At 39.2% G+C, this 27,020-nt stretch overlaps 1 protein-coding gene across 8 annotated transcripts in view; it reads left to right on the top strand.

Annotated features, from left to right (window-relative positions):
* apbb2b (amyloid beta (A4) precursor protein-binding, family B, member 2b) overlaps positions 1 to 27,020 on the top strand; it is a 256,665-nt gene that overhangs the window by 222,551 nt on the left and 7,094 nt on the right. For all 8 annotated transcript variants that reach the window (XM_048531985.2, XM_059647330.1, XM_048531978.2 and 5 more), the window contains 2 exons: positions 20,297 to 20,411; positions 25,577 to 25,664. In XM_048531985.2, the coding sequence (XP_048387942.1) occupies positions 20,297 to 20,411; positions 25,577 to 25,664 (203 nt within the window). The remainder of the gene's footprint in view (positions 1 to 20,296; positions 20,412 to 25,576; positions 25,665 to 27,020) is intronic.

Here is a 27,020-nt window from a genome sequence, read left to right as displayed (position 1 = left end):
TTGAACCTGAATGGGGAATTTACGTATATTAAATTCATATCTCATTTTCATCCTCAAGAACATCATTGAAAATACATCAGGCCAACGTGTAACCTTGCCTTGGCTGGTGTCTCTAGTTTGCTTACTGTTTGTTTCCCACTTCTGATGCTTTCTCTGGGCTTGACTCTGTTTTCTCCTCCACAGATGCTGACAGACCTGCTGAGCTTTTCCAGCAACTTTGTTTTTGTTCCTTTTGCCAAATTGTTTCACATTCGCTTGATGCTATTTTCTTCGATTAATGTCTGTCCCCAAGATCTGAAAACAAAGTGCCAGCTCAGGTCACTTATTACGTAAAATCCCTACAATGCAGATAGAGGCCATTTAGCCTATCAATTCTGCATCACCCCTCTGACCGAAATCCATCCATACGCTATCCCTGTAACCCCACATGCAATACACCCTCAAGACTAATCACCTAAACTGCACATCCTTGGATTGTCAGAGGAAACTCAGGCAGACATGAGGAGAACATACAAACTCCACACAGACAGTCACCCAAGACTGGAATCGAACCTAGGTTCCTGGTGATGTAAGGCAGCAGTGCTAACCACTGAGGCACCATGCTGCCAAGGAATTTGCTAAAATCAGGTATTCAACAACCTTGGAAGATGTTTTCTTCTCTTAACATCTCCAAAGTCTTCTGCTTTTGGAGTTCTCACTGATGTCTTAAGCATCTTGGAACTAACTGCTTGGAGACTGCTGCTAACAGCAGCCCTGCTGTTGTAGACTGTTCTGTCTGTGTGGCCCTGCTTCTACACCTTCTGTTTCTCTGATGTTTGTAAAGTTCAAGTCAGCAAACAAAGTCGCACTTATTTCCCCACGTGACCTGTTGGTCATATAACTAAAAGCACATTACTCATTGTAAATCTAATGTTGAGCCCTTGTAACACATTTATAATTTATAGTTGGAGCTAAGATTTTCAATACTAAATGAATAAACGCCAAAGTTTTGTACCTGAGAAGGAAGGCAACCGGAACGCTGTGCTGTTTATTTCTATATACTGAGGGCCACTGTTCCATTCTCTTCTCTTTTTACCAACTGCTTATTGTAGACAGGAAATATTGCAATTTATGTTTGAAGGAAAACCGCATTGCAGCATTGAGAATAATTTTCATGTCTAGTTTTCATTCTCCCCTTGTCTGTCTTTGGCACCAGTTCACCATTAGAGTTGGATCTTTGTCTTTCTCCTTGTAGTTCTGATATAACTTGCACATGTTATTGCATTCCAGAATGGTTTGTCAGATGCAGGCAGATAGCTTGTTGCCTCTTATACAATGCGCAGAGCTTTAGAATCACAGAGTTGCTATTCTGCAGAAGGAGGCCATTCAGTCCATTATTCCTGCACCAGCTCTTCAGACAAGTATCCTTACCTAGTGCCAATCTCCTGCTTTTACCCATACTCTTCCACACACTGTCTATCCAAATAAGCACGCTCCTGAAGGTCTCCATTAAACCTGCGTCCACTACACCTCCAGGCAGCGTATTCCATGCAGTAAATACTTCTGACAAGAAAAAGTCTTTTCCCACATTGCCGTTGCTTCTTCACTACTCACATTAAATCTATGCGCTCCCATTATGGTTCCTTTCATGAGCAGGAACAGCTCCCTATCCACTCTATCAAGCATAAGTTCCAACTTCTTTAATTGATCCTCAACCGAATTTTCTCATTCCTGGAATCATTCTTGTAAACCACTTCTGCACAATCTCAAATTAATTCAAGTCTTGTCTACAATTTGGTACCCAGAACTGTACAAAATACTCCAGCTGAGAGCTAACAAATGCCTTGTATAGAAAATTCCTTTATGAGTAAATAGAAATTGAAAAAACAGAAGTGCAGATCAGGAAATCTAAAGTAAAATTAGATGTTGGAAGTAGATTACAGATAATTCAGAATTTTAAAAGCTAGTTAAAATTCAGGTAGAGACCATTTGGCAGAGATGCTTTTGTATGTCCTACTGAATAGTCTACAAGGTTATACTAGATAGTTGGGCACAATCACACACCCTACAGTGCTTGATTATACTAAAAATGACAAAATATGTCTGTAGATATTGTTTTCCCTCATTGGATTATGCAGTAATTTCAGGAACATGTCAAATACCTGTATGATTGTCTAACATGTGGAAGGAAGCAAATTATAAACATTACTGGATTACCGAAGTTTGAGAGTTTGTCTCACATTTTTTAATAGATCTCAGGCGCAGAGGTTCTCTTTTGGCTGAAATCTGTGATATGGGTCAAATAGCACCCAAGGTTTAGTCTCATGTGTCTTTTTCCCAAGTTTCCACTAAAAGTTCATTTACATATCATTGAACGTAAAATATTTCATCAACGGATATAATTGGGTAATGTCTTAAAGTGTAATGTTTTTAAAGATCTGCTTTTGCTTCCATGTTATTTACTAACATATTTAAGGCTGATATTGTACAATTTGATAAATATTGCTGAAAATGGAAATATCATACACATCAGCGTTTTTAAAGCAGTATCTTAACAAGAAGCTGTGCCAGCTTTATAAATAACTGAAGATGACATCAAACTTCTAAAAAAAAATTATATTGGTGTATATAGTCAGTTTCCTAATAAACTAGACACTGTATTAACAAACATTTAAAATATCCCTAACGGTGTCCTGTCCAAGAAAACCACTTTAGGTTTCAGAGTTTTCTTGGAGGAGCACCAATGAGTGAAATGTGCAAAAGATGATTAATGTAGCTTGTTGACAGGGCAAGTGCTAAGGTTTTCAGAACTTGAGCCAAAAGGTTGCCAGATTCAGTTTGCTTTTGACATAATTTGTGTACAGAATTCCACAGTCTTTTAGTTTTGCCAATTTTGTGTGAATTGTGCTGAAAAGAACACAACTGAGAGGAATTTGCAGGCTCTGAACATTTTTCAGTTTATAAGTGACTGAGTTACAATGTGGGCTTAGAGTAGTTCACGTGAAGCTTTTGACTGTGCTTATTGTGCACATATTATATGCCACGGGTAAATGCACAAATATCTAAATTATATGTGCAAAATTTATATTGGCAGCTGTTGTTTGGTGAATGAAAAGTTATGGTACCGCCTTTATTAAGTAATTTAGATTGGCATCCTGGAGATGTTTCAGGAACTGACCGCTTAATTGTGGGAAACTAACGTTTTGTTTCTACTCTCATTTAATGTTCAAAACAGCTTTTGTAACTAATAGACAAATGAATATGTTTAATGTGATAAGTTTTTCTATGTTTTTATATATTCTCCTATTGTTCACTACATTCTTTCTAATTTTTCCCTCTGCTTTCCCGGACTCAGAGAGAGGTAATTTTTATTTATTTATTAATAAAGCTCACTCTGCCAGGATAAGAGATTGTGTTACTGTTCAATGTAAGTAGCAAAATCTTTAAGCTGTGGCCACATGGAGTTGCCATTCCACCTTGACCTCCAAATCAATGCTTTTAATTCAGTGATTTGATCTTGATTCAGGATTTTTCATTTGATTGTTCCTGATCTGTGTTGTATTGAAGAACTGAATCTTTCTTCAAACCAAATTTACAGATTACGCTGAAGCTTCCCAAAGTGGGGGATTGAACCCCAAGTTGGGTTACAGCTTCCATGGTGGTAATAGCCTAAACATGCAACATCACAGTAGGACTGTCATTCATAAGCCATTTTACTTTTCACGTGATAGGCCAAGCATTCTGAAGACTGGTGGATCATAGCAAACACAATGTACCTTTGGCCTTCACAAAAAGCAAGATACTGACACTCACCAGCCTGTGCTTGTGAAACTGGCAATCACAATAGAAGTACATATGCAATTGGATAGCATTTACTATGTAGTCTTGGATGTACAAAGAAATACATGGACAACCAATTTAGGATTATCATTCAGTCTTCCATATACCATAGGTACTAGCAGCTGCATGTATTAACACATGGTGTTCTTTGCAGACAAATGAAACATTTTGTGCAAACTACAACTCACCAAGATAGTGATGGCCATTCTCTGGTTCAAAGCATTATCTTGAAAAATTAACCAGTGTCAACCAACCTTATTTAAAATTTAAACAAAGCTTGACAGTTCATTGAGATAACAAGAAGTGGAGCTGGACGAACACAGCAGGCCATGCAGCATCAGAGGAGCAGGAAAGCTTTCATTTTGGGTCTGGACCCTTCTTCAGAAATGAAGAAGAAGGGTCCAGACCCGAAACGTCAGCTTTCCTGCTCCTCTAATTCTGCTTGGCCTGCTGTGTTTGTCCAGCTCCACGCCTTGTTATCTCAGATTCTCCAGCATCGGCAGTTCCTGCTATCCTTGACAGTTCATGGTTAATCATCATTAACTGGTGTACTCTTCATGGCAATGCCTCTACCAAATACAGTACATTTACCAACTAATCAACACTCTCCTCACATACAATATAAATGAGGTTATTGGCTTGCTTGCCAGGCTGGCTAGTTATCGTGCAAACATCCCATCACCAATGGTGACGAAACATCTGTATGATAACCAGCTGGCTCGGTGAGCAAGCCAACAACCTCATCCACAATCTGAGCTGCAAATCTTCACAAGAACCTTAAATACAATATATATGTTGTTTTCCTTTTACTTTGGTATTTCTTATAAATTGACTGATAAATGCAAGACAAAAAACTTTGACAACATATATTTTTAAAGCAATACTCAAATTCTGTAATGCCAAACAATGATTTGCATTCCTGAAGTCATTGATTCCTTGCTGGGTTGTGGTTTCACTCTGATACGTCTTTTACTAGACTGTTCATCTATGTATTTGGAACACGGGTGTTGACAAGTTGGCACATTGCTAACACTGTCTTCTCCTCAGCCAACCTCTGTATGCATGTCCTTTCAGCACAGTTCACTAGATACACATTTCCTTCAGGATCCCTGAGTTTTTTTTTAGGCATTTCAAGTCCTCCTTGCAATTGACGATGGTCAGTTTTGACTGCTGCTCTGCTTGCTTATTTCAGTTTCAGTTTTGACAGCTGCCATACTAATAGATGAAATAATAACATTTAAACAGTAATGAATAGTTACAAGTTCAAGTAATTACCACTTATAAATATGTTAGATTGTTGTCAGTATAACATTTTTAAAAATGGCTTTAAAAGAGTCAGATTAGTTGATTAGAATCTAGAATTTAGCAGCAAATTACCCAGAAGATGCTATACCACAAAAAATTCTGTGCTAACAAGTTTTGGATTTGGTTTCAGTGTATCTTTTCCCTTGGACTGGCTACTGCTAGTGAAGTTTTGCTCAAATATTGCTTAATCACTCTGTTCATTTCCATATCCTCTGCAGGTTTTGTGATTAAAAATTGTAAAATGATAAAAATAATATACTCTTCAAAATTTGTGACATTAAATCAAAGGATAAGTTATGTTTGATAATATGAATGGAAAATGTGTACAGAAAGTCCTACAATGATAGCTCTGGAAAATGTTGCCCTCTTATCTGCAGTAGAATTAGGAAAGTTAAATCTACTGTATTCGTCTGTTTAGTAATAATATATGAGCTATGTTAAGAGAATAGTTCAGTTTAATTTGTCTAAGCAGAGCAGCAGTCAACTAGTTTTTTTGACATGTAATCCTGAAATAGCATACTGAAGTTCTCATTATCTGTCCTGTCACTAAAGAAATGAACAGTTCTTGCAAAATCATAAAATAAGCTAATAATTGGTGTAAAAGGACAGGAGCTATTCACAATCCTTGTGTACCTTCATAGAGTATTAAGATTCACTGATTAATTTCATTGATCCCATCTCACTCATGCTTATGCTGTTAGAAACAGGCTAATAAAATGGCAAGATGCTTGCCCCCTTGGGACTATAGGCACAGCAAATCAACTACAGAGCTTTCAGAAAATTGAAAGCATAAATCATTCTTCAAAGAGAAGAGTCACCAACAGAATATCTTGAAGTTAGTCTGGAATGTTAACATCAAAATTTACTTACATAACACCTCTGTTTAAAAAGAAATCCCAAGATAAGAATCTAAGAACCAGGAGCAGGTAATTCAGCCACTCGATCCTGCCCTGCAATTTAATAGGATCATGGCTGATCTCATCTTGGCCTCAACTCCATTTTCTTGCCTGCTGCCCATAACCCATTAATTCATTGCTAATTAAAAATCTGTCTATCTCTTTGTTACATTTACTCAATGACCTAGCACCTACCACTCCCTCAGGTACTGAATTCCAGATATGCGGCTCCAGGGGAGAAGTAATTTCTCCTCCTCTTAGTTTTAGGATAAGGGGTAGCAGATTAAAAATGATATCAGAGATAATGGGAACTGCAGATGCTGGAGAATCCAAGATAAATTGTGGAGCTGGATGAACACAGCAGGCCAAGCAGCATCTTAGGAGCACAAAAGCTGATGTTTCGGGCCTAGACCCTTCATCAGAGAGGTCTGATGAAGGGTCTAGGCCCGAAATGTCAGCTTTTGTGCTCCTGAGATGCTGCTGGGCCTGCTGTGTTCATCCAGCTCCACACTTTGTTATCTTAGATTAAAAATGATGTTCTCTTGTTCTCGATTGCCCCATGTGATGAGACATAACCTGTATGTCTACTTTATTAATCTATTTTAGCATCTTATATGCCTAAATTAGGTTTCCTGTCATTCTCCTAAACTCCGGAGAGTATAGGCCTAAACTGCTCAATCCCCTCATAAGACAAACCACTCATCTCTGAATCAATTGAGTTAACCTGTTCTAAACTGCCTCCAATTCAACTACATCCCGCCTTGAGTAAGGGGACCAAAACTGTACACAATACTCCAGGTGTGATCTCATTCATGTTTTGTAAAGTTGCAGCCATACTGCCATTAGCACTCTATTCCACTCTATAGCAATAAATATGAAAAATCCATTTGTCTTCCTTATTATCTGTTGTACCTGTAATTTTCTGCAATTTGTGTGCAAAGACACACCAATTCCTCTGTATTGAAGCAGTTTGAGGTTTCTGTCCATTTAGATAATAAGTTGCCTTGTTATACTTTCAACAAAAATGGATAATCTCATGTATATCCACATTAAACTCCACATATAAGACACTATAGATGGTGCTGATTACATTTTTAATGAAACCTACAAAAATCACTTATGATTGTCCCCCTTGGGTCACTCATGGAATATTTGTCAAGCCCCAGATGTAACTTTAGCTTTCCATTAAGTACGCGTGATATTTCTAACAACACTGATGTTGGCAACTTACATGAGTTTTTGTTTAAATAGTATCAAGATTCTGTCGCAGTGATTCCCATATTTCTACTTACATTTATGGACATTAAATGATTGTATTGAGCATACACCAATATGCATAAATTTTCTTTTGCCATACAAATCTCTTGTGTATAGTACAAGCCATTAAAGCATTCAATTAATTGAAACAGATCAAATAAAATAGTAACCTCAATAACTTTTAACTGCGGTTAATTTAGTAGGCGACGCAATATAAATAGTGTTCTTGACCAATTAGTTTCTAGGCCAAGTCCCCAGTACTTTCAGTTTAATATAAGTGCAACATTAAACATAAAATAATGGACATTAATGGCAGAATTAAATGCAAGTGAGACCTTGTATTTATGAACAATATATGAGGATAGAAATTTTACACTATCGACATAGTGCATGATCTCATCCGCACTTTATCCTAGATTGCTGAAGCACAACAAACTACCAGGAGTGTGATAGACTATAAATTACCCAGACAGTAACATAAGAACATGGCTGACAAGAATGGAATCATCTGAAGACATTAAATGGTCTGAAATATAACCTTCAGTGACCACAGTATATCAGCAGGGAATATTTAATTTTACATTTCTGGGGCGCACATAGTCTACAATTTGTGTTGAGCTGCTTAAATATGTGAATGTTATCCAAGAGAATATTTGTATCTCCAGTTAACTCAATGAAAACTGAAGGATTGGCGCAACTAAACTATAGCTACAGATTGAATTTGTGTTTTATATATTTGTGACTTATTTTATAATAGGAATTTCCAAGGGAAATAGTTTAGAATCACTCAGCAGATACAATAACAATTCCTCTTCATGAGGTACCATTTGATCAGACAGGTGAAGGTCTGGGGGAAAAATTGAAAAGACTGAAATGTAATCAGTTTGAGTATCTAAATTTTCTTCATGTGAAGATGTTCAATTTCTGCCCAATATCATGGTGATAATCCTGATCCATGTGAAATTAGAGTTGCTGAACAAGACACATTTTGTCAAACGGTTTTTGATTTTCATTCATCAAGTCAATTCACAAGAAATACTAAGTAAAGGAAAACAGCATTTATACTTCGAGAAAAGTGCTTATTAATTGTCAGTGCGCTCTGATTGGTCAAGGCATTGCCATAGATAATGCTCCAGTTAATGATGACTGATAGATTATCCTGTTTCAATTCAAAATAGGTGACAACCATTCTATGATTTATTTTACAGGGCAATCTTGACCAATCTGAACTGACTTGCCTGATTTAAAATTTACACAAAGCTAGGCAGTTAATTGTCAGTCATCATTGACTATTGCATTCTCAATTTCAGCACTTCGACAATCAAAGTTCACTTGTCAACCAATCAGCAGCCTTCTCTCATACATGTTTTTTCCCTTTACTTTGTAGTTCTTAAGAATTGAACTGATGAGAGGTGAATGAAAAGCTTTGACAAAATGTCTTCTTTTTGCAGCAATTATATTGTGTACTGAAATAATGGAAGAGTATATTCTAACTTGTACATTTTGAAGGATTTATTTGATTTAGCAGAGTTCAAATAATTTAATCAATTCCGTCTAAGTTCTTGTTTAAAGTTACAATTGAATCTCCCAATAGGTCGTCACCTCAGTGCCAGAGGAGCATGGGACTGCTTTGTTATTAAAGAGAGACAGTTGGTTGTGGTTTATCTGAGGGTCATCATGTCCCAAGTGAGGGGTGAGAAACTGGATCCTTCACGGTGACCTTGGGCGGTATGGAATTGAACTTGTGTTGTCCACAAACCAGCCATCCAGCCAACTGAGCTGATTGACTCCCATAGAATGACAACAATATTATGGGAGCCATAGGGCACAGCATCACAGAATACTTGCTGCGTACATCAAAGACATTCAGCCCCTCAAGCCATGTTTTTTTTTCTCAAGCAATCTAGCGAGTCCCGCTCCCTGGTGTTTCCTCCTAGTTCTGCAGCTTTTTTGTTCCTTTCATGAACTTAACTGATTTCCTTTTGAAAACTACCATTTGAATCTTCTGCAACATTTTTTCAGGCAATGCATTTTAGATCATACTTTTCATTGCCTAAAATATTTTTCCTTAATGTGCCTTTGGCTCTTTTGCCAGTCACACCTTTAATCTGTGTTCTTAACCTTTCCTCTATTGGGAACACATATTCTCAATGTATTCTATGTGGAACCTCATGATTTTGGTAATTTCTATCAAGCCTCTCTCAACCTCCTCTGCTCAAAGGAGAATAACCTCAGCTTCTCCAATCTGTTCACAGAATAGTGAATACATGTCTCATATCTTCTTAATCTATGGCACCAGAATTGGACGCTGTGTTCCAGTTGAGACTAAATTTGTCTTAAAATAACTACCTTGCTTTTGCACTCCATGGATTAGATTTTCATGTTAGAAACAAGACATGGGACTAATCCTCACTTCCATCTTGACTACTGTCAGATAGGATTTTCTGGGTACCCAGGTTCTGCTGACAGAAGGCTCAGGTCCAGATTGGTGAAGGGTGCAGTCCACAGTGGGCATGTTTAATGGCTCTACCCATTTCCCAAAAGACACTGGCCCAGTGCTTCCTAAGCATCCAGCAACTTGGTGCCCTCACCTCCAAATCCCAACACCATTCAATATGAGCATGGACTTTAATTGTGCAATCCTGCCCACCCCCCATATCTTTGATTTCCTGAGGCACCGCCAAAAATCTGTCATTGACAACTTTAATTGTATCCAGTAATGAAACATCCAGAGTCCCCGGCAAAGCCACTTCTGTAAATTCCGTGTGTGAAATAATTTCTCCATATCTCAGCTGAAATGTTCCTCTGTATTTTAGATTCCCTGGCCAGCCAATACAATCTCTGCGCCTATCTTATTAAAATAATTAACTTCCTGTGAGGCAAATTCCCGTTGGGAATATTTGTTTCTGTAACAAGAGCTTTCTGATGTTGGCCTCCTCTCTTTCCAGAAAACTGTTCGTTTCATACAAGTTGCTTAAATTTTAATACCTATGGAATGGAAACTATTCTAACTGAATAATTGAAGCAAATCTTTTTTGTCCAACATGCTGATAAATCACATCAGTTTCAATAACAGAAATATAACAGATCCATAGAAAGTGTTGCTGCCTGCACTGTTGGTGAAAATCTGTAGGTCTGACCTCCTTTGAAAATGCGTTCATGTTTCACAGCAAATTGTGGATGCTGTAAATGCCAAGTTTGAAACCAATGGGAATGCTTCAAATCTGAGCACTTTAGCACGTTAGACAGGTTTACAATAATCCCATTTTATCGGTGTAAAAACTGTTTGAAATCCAGTTTGGATTTGCAAGTAAACCAAAGTTGAATGAAGTTTCTGGCTGCAAGCTGTAATCTTTTCAAAGCCTTTCTGAGGACCAGTATGTATTTCTTTTTTTTGGGATAAGTAAGGGCAAATCTGTTGCTCGTTGAAAGAATTTACAATGTGACAGGAAAACAGCTTTTAAAGGAAATCATAACAGTCTCTTTTCATAGGATTATTCAAGTATCACATTATTTGACAAATCACTCATATATATTGAACACATACACTTGGGTTCAACTGAAAATGTAAAAGATAATTGAATGCATGTTTGATCCCATAAAGCTTATGATGTACATAACTTTTGGCCCTTATGGGATATTTCATTTTAACTTAATCTCTTTCCTTTATTTAGGCACAAGTGCTCATTAGTACTAATTTTGTCTCATACATGCATATACTTCCACACTTCAACATTGCAGACAGGTATTTTGTTATCATATAAGTAGATACTAGGAAGTGTGGAATATTGTCTGAAATATTGAAAATTTGAGTTGCTCACTCTTGTGTTTATATAAACATGGCTGAAAGTTGATATCCTTCTAGATCATAGAACTTGTAATATTTGTATACGTTTCATTTTTATGAGACATTTGTATTCAGTTAGGTCATTTCACTAATAGCTTTCATGTATCAAATAACTATTTGTTGTTGAGTCAAAATTTTACAAATTTTTGCCTTCAGTGCCAAGCTTTCTGTAATTTCAAACAATTAGAATGTGCTTCATGTGCATCCCCTGAGATTTTCTGTTCCTCAAAAATATAGTCTAGTTTACTACGATTGTATCCTGCTGGTATTTGCACCAGTTAAAAGATTAGTGGATTGAGCAAAATTTCACCAGTGGCTGTCTAACAGTTAGTCTGCTATTGTACTTCTGATGTCTTTCAGAACATGTGTTTCCATTTTATTTACAAAGGTTGATAAGTATATTTAAAACAAATGTTGTTTCTCAGGAAGCACATGCTTGCATTTTCCATAAGTAACATTAAGTCTACAGAAATTCTCAGCAAAACATAATCTACAGCACATGTATCACTCTGTGACAGACCCTATAAATGTATCACTGTCTGCTACCAAATTTCTACAATTTTATACTTTGAAGAAGCCCTGAAAGTCCCAGTTTTATGAGCAGAGCTGAATGATGACAAATGACTGACTGTCGTAGACAGCTTCTGTGGAGAAGCAGGGCATGAACTGGAAACACATTGCTTGTGCTAAATTAGGAATGTGGTGAAGTAGAAGTGCAGAGGGGTAAAAGAGTTTCAGAGATAGTAGGAACTGCTGATGCTGGAGAATCTGAGATAACAAGGTGTAGAGCTGGATGAACACAGCAGGCCAAGCAGCATCAGAGGAGCAGGAAGGCTGACGTTTCGGGCCTAGACTGTCGACTCGGCCTGAAACGCCAGCCTTCCTGCTCCTTTGATGCTGCTCGGCCTACTGGGAAAAAGAGTTTTTGTTTTTGTTTAGTTTTCCATTCAGTACTGGTGAGTGCTATTTTGTCTCCAAACTAGGAGACTGTAACTTGTTATTATTTAACTTTACTGAATTGGTAACTAGTTATGTAATCAAATGAATGTGAATAAATAAGGTTAGACAGATAAGGGAGAATGTGTGGTGCGCTGTAACTGCAATATGTAGGTGTTTATGGAATATACTGCCAGGTAACCATATCTGTGGTCAGTATCTCCAGCTCCAGCAAATTCCACTGAGTTGCTGAACTTGAGTCTAAGTTTCATACATCGCAGAGCATCTAGGAGGAGGACAGTTACATTGACACTTTGTTTTAGGGGAAAGTCATGCCTCTCATGTTGAGCAGAACTTTAGATTTGCTGAATGGTCGGGGACAAAGTGTGACTGCAAATCAGGAGAAAATGGAGCTCCAACATGTAGTAATGGATCCCATGACTTTGTCCAATAGATAGACCGTAATTGATATCTGTGCAGTTGAGACCAGGAAGAATAATGAATGAACTGGCCTGGGCATGAGGGTACCAGTCAAATAGGGAGACTGAAAAGGAGTGTAGTAGTGATAGCAGACCAGAAAGTCATGGGGGTAGATACAATGACCAATTGTGTTGTCATGGTGAAGAACATCACTTTATGGTTGGAGAGAAACATACAGAGTGATGTGGAGGGTGTTATGGTCCAGGTAGGAACCAATGACATGGGTAAATTGATATTGGCTGGAAGGGTTTGTGCGTCAAAGCTTAAAACACAAAACTTCAAAGGCGATCGTCTCTGCATTGTTTATGGAGCTACATGTCAGTTAACTTAGGGACAATCATGCAGTTCAGAGTGCTGTTGGGAAAAAGGGGTTTAGCACCATTAAGTATTCGCACCAGTACACAAGAGAGAAGCTGTTTGACTGGAGTGGGTTCCACTTCAACTGGGCTCAGACCAATCCCCTGTTGAATCTTAACATGAGGTGGTGTGGGTGGGTAGTAGAGGGGACGATTTCAGTTGAGACGAGCAGTTCAGAGAATTTAATGATAATAGTGCATCAGCAAGTAGTATCCCCATAAATAATAAAAACATAAAACTATAGAATTATAGACACCCTACAGTCTGGAAGCAGGCTGCTCAGCCCATTGAGTTCACAACAAATGTCTGAAGAGCATCCAACCTAGATCCAACCCCTGCCCTGTCCCTATAACCATGCATTTCCCATGGCTAATCTACCTAGCCTTCACATACCTGAACACTATGGGTAATTTAGCATGGCCAATCCACCTAACCTGCACATCTTTGGGCTGTGGAAGGAATCCAGGGCACCCGGAGGAAACCCACGCAGACGCAGGAAGAATGTGCAAACTCCACACAGACAGTCACCTGAAGCTAGAATCGCACCTGGGTCCCTGGCCCTCTGAGGCAGCAGGGCTAACCACTGAGTCACCATGCTGGCCCTAAACTAAAGGTCTTTCATCCTGTAACAAAATGTTCAAAGCATTCCTAATATGACATATGAACGGGGGAAACAAAATGGTGTTCAAAACAGCATTGCACAATTACAAAATGACCACGGTTGGGAAATGAAAATTCCACACTACTTCACAACTTGAAAAGACAGACAGGAAGGAAGGAGTAGCTCTTATAGGGAAGGATGACATAAGCAAAATAGCGAGAATGTCTTGGCTTAGAAGATCAGAAGATGAGGAATAGCAAGCATCAGAAAACACTGGTCAAAGTCATTTATAGGCTCCTGTACAGCATTTATTACCATGGGTTGAACATTATGCAAGAATTTATTGGAGCATATAACAGGCCATGTAATAATTGAAGAAGATTTTAATCTTCATGTAGACTGGACCAAACAAATTGGCAAACATAGTCTGGAGGATGAATTCATAGCGTTATTGTGATAGTTTCCAGGAGCAATGTGTTACGGAACTCGAGATAAATAGGTGTGGCAAAGTTGTGTGGAGTGTGTAGTCGCTTTTAAGAGATCAAGTGTTTTGCTAAGCTTAGAGATTTATACAGAAAAAGAATGTCTGTATGTAGCTGAAGATGTACAGCCAGTTTTAAAATGGAAACATGTATCGATGGTGTGATTGGAAACCTTATGGCAATGAGCTGGAATCAGCCAATTAATTTAAACCAAGCACTTAGTGATTGAAAGCCAATACCAGTCACCCCCCACCCACTGCATCCCAAAACCAGTCACACTCTCTCCGTGACTCCCTTGTTCGCTCCACACTGCCCTCCAACCCCACCACACCCGGCACCTTCCCCTGCAACCGCAGGAAATGCTACACTTGTCCCCACACCTCCTCCCTCACCCCCATCCCAGGCCCCAAGATGACATTCCACATTAAGCAGAGGTTCACCTGCACATCTGCCAATGTGGTATACTGCATCCACTGTACCCGGTGCGGCTTTCTCTACATTGGGGAAACCAAGCGGAGGCTTGGGGACCGCTTTGCAGAACACCTCCGCTCAGTTCGCAACAAACAACTGCACCTCCCAGTCGCAAACCATTTCCACTCCCCCTCCCATTCTCTTGATGACATGTCCATCATGGGCCTCCTGCACTGCCACAATGATGCCACCCGAAGGTTGCAGGAACAGCAACTCATATTCCGCCTGGGAACCCTGCAGCCATATGGTATCAATGTGGACTTCACCAGTTTCAAAATCTCCCCTTCCCCCACTGCATCCCTAAACCAGCCCAGTTCATCCCCTCCCCCCACTGCACCACACAACCAGCCCAGCTCTTCCCCCCCACCCACTGCATCCCAAAACCAGTCCAACCTGTCTCTGCCTCCCTAACCGGTTCTTCCTCTCACCCATCCCTTCCTCCCACCCCAAGCCGCACCCCCAGCTACCTACTAACCTCATCCCACCTCCTTGACCTGTCCGTCTTCCCTGGACTGACCTATCCCCTCCCTACCTCCCCACCCACACCTTCTCCACCTATCTTCTTTACTCTCCATCTTCGGTCTGCCTCCCCCTCTCTCCCTATTTATTCCAGTTCCCTCCCCCCATCCCCCTCTCTGATGAAGGGTCTAGGCCCGAAACGTCAGCTTTTGTGCTCCTGAGATGCTGCTTGGCCTGCTGTGTTCATCCAGCCTCACATTTTATTATCTTGGAATCTCCAGCATCTGCAGTTCCCATTATCTCTGAATTTAAATCTGATGGTTTTCACAACCTCAGACCAATGCCATTGTAAGAAAATTGTTATGACATCCAGGTATAAAAAAGAGGGCATTTGGAAATTCAGCAAAGAGCTAACTGCCATCTGAAGGTATGGAAGCAGCGGAAGAAAGACATTTGTGGCGAGAGATCAATGGAAGGCACTGTTACAGAAGACACATTCTGCGCGAAGTTGGAGAGATTAAGTTTTAATTTATTGTTGTTTTACTAATTGGGTTTATATAAGTGGAACTTGTGTTTATTTGAACAGCACTTCAGTAGAATTTTGTTCACTTAGGGAATAGTTAGGAGTTGGGAAATGGGTTCGGTTTGTTAGTAATTCTGTTAGTTTGCTCATTGTTTGGGTTAAATAAATAAATTGTTACTTATAAAGTGGATCAGGGATTTTCTTACTTTCAATACTCTTTTAACAGATAACAAGGGGTAAGGTGAGCTTCTCTGGGTGTTTTGGGTGTAATTATTAGAAGGGAGTGCCTACTCACATCATAACAGATTGAACCTTTTATTCTGGTTGAATTAGCAGAGGGGTTTGACCTATTGTGTAATATACTACAGTTAATTAGGAATCTCATAGTAAACATTCCACTGAGAACTAGTGATCATAATACAGGTCAATCCTGTACTAAATTTGCAAATTACATCTGCTTTTCCCAACAAAAAGTTTTAAAGAGGCAATTACATAAGAATGTGGACAAGGCTGTGAAAATAGAATAAATCACTTGGCAATAGACAGTGAAAAGCATAAACTCTTCATCACGGTCAGTAGATTATGTTCTATTGAAAAAAAAATGAGACCTATTTCAGATTACTCTGAAAGTTTATAGCAGTATTAACTACAAAAAAAAGTATTACAATCCCTGTACCTTTTAAAGGTAACACCACCATAGTCCCAAAAGGTCATAGGGCTGCTCTGTCACTAAAGAGAGAGACAACTGATGGTTGTTTAACCTGATGATCAGCTTGCCTGAGGTAAGGGATGCAGGATTCAGCTGGTACAGGAATTAAATCCTGCTGTTGGCATCATGCATTGCAAACTGATCGTCCAGCCAACCAAGCTAACAAGGAATGTTGCTTTCTCAGGTGCATTGGGCATCACAAAAGTTTTATAATGTTGTCAAGAATAGTATATCAGTCAGGGAACTGAGTGTGTTTTAGGAATCAGGGTCACCAAGATGTCAGTTAAAAGGGAAACAAATAATGGAATGAGAGTAAACTAGCCAGAACTTTAAAAACAGTTTGGAAGGGCTTCCACAACTATATAAGGAGCTAAACTATATGTTGAGACCACCGAGGCAGATATAGGATAAGTTACCATGGGGAATGACATTGAACAGACACCTTGTGTCTGTCTTGACAGCAAAAAGTCACAAATTATAGAAATAGATAACCATGGGGCTAATAAGTGTGAGGAAATTAGTCAGTGTCAGCAGAGAAAAAAGTTTTGGAGAAACATAATGTGGGACCAAGTAGCTGCAGAGATAAGAGATGTTGTGGTCGTGATTTTCCATGATTTTTGTCTTTCTAAACAAACATTCAAGATTAACAGTTAGCAAAAGTGAGACAGCTATTGAGGAACAGAAAGAGACAATAAAGTGGGGAATTATAAACCAATTAGCCTGACATCAGTTATTGAAAAACATGGAAGCCTATCATTCAGGTTGTCTTTAATGTACTTAGACAATCATCTTTTGGTCAGACAAAGTCAGCATAATTTCACAGAAGGGAAATTATGCTTGACACGTTTATTAGAGTTTTTTGAGGGTGGAACTAATATGGTAGATAGAGGAACCAGGACCTGTATTATGCTTGCATTTCTAAAAGGCATTTGGAAAAGTGCCACACACCAGGTTAATATGCAAAGTAAGGAATTGGGGTAATATATTAGCATAGACAGGTTAATGGACAGGAAACAAAGAATATAGACAAGTGGTGCATTTTCAAGTTGGCAGATTGTGACAGGTGGACTGTCAAACAAAAGAGAGAAGTACAGCACAGGAACAGGCCCTTCAGCCCTCCAAGCCTGTGCTGATCACCAGGCCCTGACTAACCGAAAAAACAAACCTGCCCATATTCAGCCCACATCTCTCCATTCCCTTCCTAATCGTTTAACCATCCAGATGCTCCTTAAATGTCACCAATATGCCTGCTTCCACCACCTTCTCTGGCAGTGCATTCCACGCTCCTACCGCTCTCTGCGTGAAAAACTTCCCATGCACATCTCCCTTAAACTTTTTCCCTGTACCTTGAACCTGTGCCTCCTTGTAATTGAAACTTCAACCCTGGGAAAACCTCTCTGACTATCCACTCTATCTGCGCCTTTCATAATTTTGTAGACCTCTATCAGGTCTCCTCTCAGCTGCTTTCTTTCCAGTGAAAACAATCCTTAGTCTTTTTAACCTTTCCTCATAGCTGATGCCTTCAAGACTAGGCAACATCCTGGTGAACCTTCTCTGCACCTTCTCCAAAGCCTCCACATCCTGCTGGTAGTGCGGTGACCAAAACTATAAATAGTACTCCAAAACAAAGGCTTTATATAGCTTCAACATGTTTTGCCAACTCTTGTACTCCATGCCCCGGCTGATGAAGGCAAGCATGTCATATGCCTTCTTAATCATTTTGGCCACCTGTGTTGCCACTTTTAGGGAACTGTGGACCTGCACGCCTAGATCCATCTGTATGATAATGTTCCTAAGGGTTCTACCATTTAACAGTATAATTCATACCTAAATTTGATCCTCTAAAATGCATCACTTCGTATTTGTGGGGGTTAAACTCCATATGCCATCTCTGTGCCCAAGTTGCGAATCTTTCTATATCCTGTTGTATCCTTTCACAATCGTCAACACTGTCAGCAGCTCAGACAATCTTCGTGTCATCTGCAAATTTGCTAATCAAACCATCCCCATTTTCCTCCAGATCATTTATGTATACTACAAATAACAGAGGACCTAAGACTGGTCTCTGTGGAACACCACCAGTATCAGTTTCTATTCTGTCATACAGCCATACAGACCCTTTAGTCCAAATCATCCAAATCAACCTGACAACCCAATCTGACCTAGTCCCATTTGCCAGCTTTTGGCCAAGATCCGTCTAAACCCTTCCTATTCATGTACCCATCCAGATGTCTTTTAAATGTTGTAATTGTGCACACCTCCACCACTTCCTCTGGCAGTTCGTTCTATATATGCTTCCACCCTCTGTGTGGAAAAAGTTGCCTCTTGGGTCTCTTTTAAACCTTTCCCCTCTCCCCTTAAACCTGTGCTCTCTACTATTGGACTCTCCTACCCTGGGAGGAAAGAAACCTTTGGCTAGTCACCTTATCCATGCCTGTCATGATTTCATAAATGTCTATGAGGTCTCCCCTCAACCTCCGAGTGCTGCAAGAATAAATGCTCCAGTCTCAACTATTTACCATCTATATTAAAGAGACAGAGAAATATGTCCATAGTAGCTGAGGAAACAAAGACAGGTGGGATTGCAAGCTTTGAGGATAACACAAAGACTGCAATGAGATACAGACAGGTTAAGTGAGTAGTCAACAAGGGACAGATAAAGTATAATGTGAATAAGTGAGAGTTTATTTACTTTGGCAGTAGGAATGGAAAGGAGATTATTCTTTAAGAGATTTGAAACTTGTAAGTGTTGATGTTCAGAAGGAAATGGGTGCACTTATGCCAGAAACATGCATTATGGTCTATTCTGCCCACAAGCATGATCGAAAACTTCCTGTTTCTTGTCATTTCAGTTCTCCATTTTGCTCAGAATCTGATGTTTCTGCCCCACTGTTCCATATTAATTCAGTCCAAGCTGAAGGAACAGCACTTCATCTTTTGAGTTGGCACTGAGCTGTCTTCAGGACTTGATATTGAGTTCAGCAAATTCAGATCATCAACCCTGCCTCCATCTTGTTTCTCCTTTGTTAGTTCTCTCATTTCATTTTGTTTCTTTATTTCATTCCTTCATATTGCATTCTGATTGCCCTTTAGTCTCTGTAATTTTTAGGACTGAGATATGCCAGATTCTGAAAGGGTCTGACAGGACCGGCATAGAGAGGCTGATTTCCCCTGGCTAGCTATTCAAGAACAGGGCAGTTCAGCCTCCAGATAAAGGGGCCAGTCATTTCGGACTGGCAGTCTTTGGAACTCTGTACCCCATAAGGTTTTAGATCTGCCATCATTGGGCATTTATTTATGGCTGAGAGATTTTGGTATCAGGTAGTTACGACGGGAGGTGAGAAATGGAGCTGAAACAAATGATGGGGCATGATTGTGCTAAATAGTAAAACCAGCTCTACAGATTGTATGATTGCTTCCTGCGTTGACCCCTCTTCATTGGAAAACATGTTTAGTACACGAACTCTCATCCTCTGAAGTCCACGATTGAAATTCTATGTTACATTGACTTCTAAATATAAGTTTATGACGTAGTTCATTACCTGAGAAATGATTGCCTTTCTTGTTGTGCCTTTTGTCTGTTGCCGTTTCAAGATGCTGTTAAGTGGCAATAGGTTTTGAATTGGAATGATTACTGCCAGGTGTCAGAAAAAAAATCTCACCAATTTGCATGAAATATTGTATCAAATTACATATCAGCAAAATACACAATCTGTCTGGTTTATAATTTGTTGCTCCATAAGCCATAAATTACTGTTGAAAATGTAGCAAAGGAAGACTTGACGCATTCTAATAAGATTTCTCTCTGCAATTTTAATGGATTGATGCATCTGCCAAAACTGGAAAGTTATGCAAGTACATTAAGCATTAGTCACAGAAACTGTCATCAGTTACTTCCAAGCGTATGTTGCTTCAAAATTACTTTGTTACTTTTACTATATATCGATGAAAGTTAATTAGGACCTAATGTTTATTTCTGATGATTCAAGTGGCACTGTAATTTCTGCATGATGCCTTAATATTGAGAATAGAGCATTACGCTTCCCGCTCAATAAATGAGAAAAGGTCTGTCAGCTTCAGTGTTGTTTATAATAGCGCATGAAGCAGTTTTGATAAATACTTGCACCTAATGTCTCACATTCTTATTTGTGCAGGGATTTTGCCTATGTAGCAAGAGATAAAGACACACGAATCCTAAAATGTCATGTGTTCCGATGTGATACACCAGCAAAGGCCATTGCAACAAGTCTTCACGAAATCTGCTCCAAGGTGAGAGCAAATTTCTATTAGCTCAAAAGTCCACCTCTGCTACTGGATTCACTCCTCTTGAATGGTGTTCATAATATTTAGCATTTCTGGGTTGTTTTTTACAAAGTATGTCTTTACGGTTATAACCAAGAGTGTCTCATGTACCAGAAGCACCTTCAACTACTTGCCATTGTGAGCTGCTATAAAGAGAAAAAAAACAGCATTTGTTGAAATAATTTGACATTTGTGTTTTGTTTTCTGATACCTATGGCGGTTCTTCCCAAATGTCTTCCAACTGTAACTGTTTTGAGCCATATAAATTGATCTGATTGATAAGTAAAAACTGCAAAGGGAAGGGACACCTGTGAGAAGGAAGGGTTCCTGTGTAAATGGGGACCTATCTGTTAGTGTGGGCCACCATTGTTATAACACAGTCAGAGCTCCATGGTGGCCATTACTGCCTTGGAGCTCATGAGCCCAGAAATTCAGCTTATGACACATTTGTCAACTTCTTTGGGAAGCCATGACCTAGAGGATAAGGCATAATCTTTTAAACAAGTCATTTACATAAATAAAGATGCAGGGTTGGAAGGGTAGAAGAGGAGGAGTTGGATACATGTTCACGTACCCCAGTGTATAGGATAAATCATGAACATAGTAGGTAATAAGAGTGGAAGGTCTAAAGATTAGCAGTCAGGTCTAAGGCATTGGAATTGCATTACTGATAGAATGGCATGGAGATACGGACTACAGATATAATAGAACTGTAGCTATCATGTGACTACGTTTGATGAAAGCACCACAATTCAGGGGCCCTACTAAATGCAACTTGGAATTTCTCATTTTTTTAAAGAAGAGTTTCAACCCTGCTAAAGAAAGAATAAACAAACAAACATTACCCATTATGTTGCTCTTAAAATGGTGTGCAGCATTCCCAAATACTGATGCTGAGGTTCCACAGAAAATCAGGAGCAAAAGACTTTACAGCGAATCAGTATCTGAGTCCTTTGTTTGAGGGGTCATTCATATCATTTAAGTGGAGGCTGATGGCTTAACATTGTGAACAGAGTTAATGAGCAGTGAATACTGACAACAATCTGTGATGCCTTTATGCGAAGCTAATTGTGAAATCAGAATAGAAATTTTGCATTCATTGTAGAATCAAATTAATAACTTGGTGCATGAAGGACATGCAAGCAATACTCAATGCTGTTCTGGTTTGAAATTTAACACTGTTCTTAAATAGTCTAAAACATTCTTTATCCAAGACTCTGCAGTTTTGTGACCCTGATATTTGAATAGTTCATTTGCACAAAAGCTTACAGATGAGTCGGTAATGTTTCCTTACTCTTACTGTTATTTATGAACCTTCTGAGGCCCCACTACTTCTCCAATCAGTTTACAAAAAAAGGCACTTGAATCTTTTTGATATCGAATTGACTTTGGAAATTATTAGGAAAGATTAATATGAACTTCACAGCTTCTCTTCCTTTCACTAACAATCTGGGTTCTCCCCTACCTGACCCCTGCAATCTTTCCCTAGGTTCTCTCGTGGCCTCACAAGCTGACCTTTCCAAGATCTTCTTGTCCAAGGGACACAACTGCTTGTACAACCCTGTTTCTGCCAAACTACTAACCACTCTGATTCCCTTTCTGAGCCCCTTATTAGCTGTGATTGTTAGCAAATGCCTCTCATTTCCTCCATCCCTTCAAATCTGCTGTTATCGCCAATCCCCTTCCCTTTTGACTCCTGCTCTGTTGACTCTGTAGTCCCTGAATTCAATTAATTAAGTATATCTGGAAATTAAAAGCGAGAATTACTAGATTCTCAAAGAAACTCCTAGAAAGAAACTCTACGATGTTTACTCAATTTGATCTCCATGTGACTCTAGATCCACAAGAATGTGGTTGACTGCTGAATGCTCTTTCAAGTAGCCTCACCAGTCACTGTTGCAGTCACGGTATATCACTGTGACCTTCTCAAGGATATTTGGAGATGAGGAATAAATTGTGACCTAGCCTCCATTGCAGAATTATTTGTTTTAGAAAAAAGCGTAGTCCTATTCTACACCTCCTCTCTGTTACTCTCTCTCACTCTGCCTCTCCCTGTCAACTTCATGTACTGCTACAAACCTTTATCCATGTCTTTGTTTCCTTATTGACTTGACTACTCAAAATCATCCTTGACCGGTCTCCCATGAGCACATTCCGTAAAATTAATTCATCCAAATCGCTGCTCCCTCCTTTATTCTAATTTGCACTGATCACACGTCAGCCATGTGTTTGATTACTTCTGTTGGCTTTCAGTCTGACAACACCTCAATTTTTAAAATTCTCAACTTTGTTTTCACATTCCTCTGCGGCCTCATCCCTCACTATTTCTGTACCCTCTTCCAGACTTATAGCCCTCGGAGATACCTGTGCCGCATTAACTGCAACCCCAGTATTAATGGGGTCTGTCTTGACCCTAAATTCTGGAATTTCTGATCTATAACTCCCTGTCCTATGACTCCTTCAAAGCTCTCCTTAAATCTAAACTGTTGACCAGCTTTTGATTACTTGGTTTAATATTTCCTAGTTTGACTCAAATTGTGTTTGATGATAACTTGCGGGAAGCTCCCTGGGATGTTTTACTACATCAAAGATTTTATGTAAATTTCAGTTGTTTTAAATGACAGTCTGTTAGAATGTAAATTGGTATAAATGTGTTGTTATGATTGATGGTTTAAAACATTTTAGTTCTTTGTCTTTAATGATTTGTTAATGTATGATATTCCTTTGAAGAATGATTAAATATTAAAGCCAACAAAGCAACTTGAGAATGTACAACATTCAAATAGATGATAAATTAATCTTGTACTGCAGTTGAATAGCTTGTCAGGACATGTTGACTATGCCAGGAAATATGATTATTATACCATTGTTGTTTCTCCCACGACTAAACAGAGTTTCTGTTTGTAACAGACTGTACTTTTAGGACACGTTATCAAAGTGAGGGTCTGTTGAATGGCATAGTCTGTTCAGCGTTCTTGTTTGTGTTTAGCACGAATGAATATGAAAATAGTGTTTCGCACTATTGGAATTAATATTTTCCAATGTTGATGTTTTACATGAGATTTATATAGTATACAGTTCGACATTACTTCCACCTGAAATTCAGAATGACTGTAAGACAAACTTGGTACAATGAAGTCTAATTTACTATGCAACTCAGAGAAAGTGACCTGCACTTTCCACTTGACTACACAGTTTTAATGTTCTTTCTGGTTTAACTCGTGCAAAAGATCGAGGATTTCTAAGTGCAAATTGTATTCAATGCAAATCACAATTCTGAGTTCTTTATAAAAACGTGGCACCAGATGCCCAACCCACCCCCAAAGCTGCCCCTGCCTTTTGGGGGAACTCACTGCCCCTTCGCATTTCTACTAATTGGGGCAATTTTTGAAGCCTCTCCAGGTGAAGCTGTAAATATAGTTTCAAAGACACCGAAAGGTTTTGAAAAAGTTTATTTTTGTTTAATACTCCTACTAGTTTCTACTTTGCATTACATAAATTACAGTGAATAAGACAAAATGGGCTGCTCAGTAGAAACCCCAAATTTTGCTTCCTAAATGTTTTGGAAATTAAATGTGGATAATTTTCCATGTACCAGTAACTTCTTATTAATTGGCCAAAAGTTGTTTAGATTAAATCTTTTTTAATTCATTCACAAGATGTGCGCTTCACTGGCAGGGCCGGCATTTATTATCTGAGCTTAATTGCCCTTAAGAAGGTGTTGTTGAGCTGTGTCCTGAAACTGCTGCAGTGCATTTGGTGGAGGGGCACCCACAATGCCCTTAGGAATAGAGCTTTAGGAGTTCCAGTGACAATGAAGGAATGGTGACATATTTCCTAGTCAGGATGGTAAATGGCTTGGAGGGGAACTTGCAGGTGATGTGCTGGCTGCCTTTGTCCTTTGAAATGATGGTGGTCGTGGTTTTGGAAAACCATGTCTAAGGAACCTTGATGAATGTCTGCAGTGCATCTCGTAAACAGTGCACAGTGCTGCTGATGAGCATTGGTGAGCGGGAATGAATGTTCATGGTGGTGATGCCAATCAAATGGGATGGTGTTAAGCTTCTGAGTGTATTTAGATTTTATGTATCCCTGTAACTTTAATTTTAAGTCAAATTTTGAAGATATTGAGATTTGAATGTATGATTTATTTTCTCTTTATTCATTCATGGATGAGTGTTGCTGGCTAGGCAGCATTTATTGCCCATCTCTAATTGCCCAGAGGGCAGTTCAGAGTCAACCACATTGCTGTGGGTCCGGAGTCACATGTAGGCCAGACCATGTAAGGATGGCAGTTTCCTTCCCGAAAGGACAATTGGCAATGGATTCATGGTCATCATTAGACTCCTACTTCCAGATATTTATTGAATTCACATTCCACCATCTGCCATGGCAGGATTTAAGCCCAGGTCCCCAGAATGTTATCTGGGTCTTTGGATGAACAGTCCAGTGATAATATCACCAGGTCATTGACTTACCCAAGGGCATGAAGGAGATGGGAGAGACACTAGAGAAGAAAATCAAGTTCGGAGCTGGAGCAGGGAGCGGTTCCAAGGAGCAGAGACTTGCTGGACAAAGGGAAGAGAGGAAAACTTGTAGAGGATCTCAGTCTTGGTGACAAAGCTTGTGAGCTGCTCTCGCGTGGCATTAGATAGAAAGGTGAAGGAAATGAGGGAAAGGGATTTATGAAGGCATTTTGCAGTAGAGAAAAAGAGGAAAGGGGATTATCTTTGCATTCAAAGATGACATTGGAATAGTGAGTAAACCAGGAAAATATAAAAAGAGAGCAAAATAACAAGTGCCATGTTCATATGTGTTAACTAAATCCACACTCTCAACAGGGGATTAAACTTTGTCGTCTTCAAATAGCACCTTGCAAAGCAATAGATTATCTAATTATCTTGTTACTGTATGGGACCGTGCTGTACAATGCAAATTAGCTGCTGTGTTTTGTTTTAAAATTGCAGTAATGTATCTATTTGAAACTAATCCTATGCCTACTGTGTCACCATTACAGACACTGTAAACCATTAAATGTTTATATAAATGCACGCTTGTTCCCTTTAATTTCCTTTGCTGAGCTGTTGGCAACTAATGCTTCAAATGATAACTAATGGGTTTTTTTTCTGCAGATTATGGCAGAACGAAGGAATGCCAAAGCTGTGGCTTGCAGTATTTCTCAGGAGCGAGTCAATATGAACCTCGAAGTTCCACTACAAGGTAACATTCTTTACCGAGTAACAGTCCCTTTTCATTTTATTAGTCTTGTTCAATGGTAGCGCAATGGATGCCAATTCAGAAGGGTGTGGGTTCACTCCAACAATCTGAACATGTAAACTGGACTGTCTAATGCAGTGCTGAGGGAATGCTACCTTGTAATTTGTCATAAATGGCATTAAAAACAGGCTCCTTCTGTCCTTCCCAACAATTTAGTATTATCTCACAGAGCAGGGGCTCTAATATCTTGGCAAATACTCTTCCCTCAATCAACATCACAAAAGAGATTACTTGATCATTTATGTTATTCTGCTTATAAGATTTTACTGCATGCAGATTGGCACCCACAGTTCTGACATGATGACTTCAGAAGTACTTTGGCTATAAAGCACTTTGAAATTTACTGAGGTTATGAGAGGCTTGTATTTTCCTTTCGTTTTTGTCAATAACTCTATATGTAAATCTTAATGTGTCAGTTACATTGACCAGAAAAATATCAAGAGCTGATCCTGAAAATGAGTGGAACACATCTCAAGTCGAAACATTTTGACATAATTTGTAATCTGAGTTACTCAGAATATAGTTGGATTTAAGAAAATCATTAGTCTGTGTCCTTAAAATATAAACAAATCTCTGATCATAACAATATGATGCAATGAATGATATTTGAAACTACATTTACAGCGTTGGAATATTAATGTTGCATCTGTTTTTGCAAATTAATACCTCTTGTGTAATTGGAGGCAATTATACTTTTTTTTATTTTTATAATCCTGTGAAAATGTTAATCCAGGATTACAGTGGCCCAACAGTGTGTTGGTTTGGAGCACCTAGGTTTATATGTATTTATTTCAGTTTGTAGGCAGAGCTTTGGGCTGCCTGTTAAGCTTCCTGAATAATAAACAGGGTTGGTTAACTCAGTTGGCTGGACAGCTGCTTTGCAAGGCAGAGTGATGCCAGCAGTGTGGGTTTAATTCCCATACCTGCTGAGGTTACCAGGAAGGACTGTTCTTCTCAATCTTTCCCCTTGCCTGTGGCATGGTGACACTCAGGTTAATCCACCACCAATCATCTCCCACTAATACAAGTACATAGAACATTACAGCACAGTACAGGCCCTTCGGCCCTCGATGTTGTGCCGACCTGTCATACCGATCTCAAGCCCATCTAACCTACACTATTCCATGTACGTCCATATGCTTGTCCAATGACGACTTAAATGTACCTAAAGTTGGCGAATCTACTACCGTTGCAGGCAAGGCGTTCCATTCCCTTACTACTCTGAGTAAAGAAACTACCTCTGACATCTGTCCTATATCTTTCTGGAAAGTCTGGAAAGACTATGGTAACTTTACATTT

The sequence above is a fragment of the Stegostoma tigrinum genome, chromosome 1 (genome assembly GCF_030684315.1).
Source record: "Stegostoma tigrinum isolate sSteTig4 chromosome 1, sSteTig4.hap1, whole genome shotgun sequence".
NCBI classification, from domain to species: Eukaryota; Metazoa; Chordata; class Chondrichthyes; order Orectolobiformes; family Stegostomatidae; genus Stegostoma; species Stegostoma tigrinum.
Note: the sequence above shows the minus strand (reverse complement) of the source record. Positions and strands in the feature narration are given on the sequence as shown.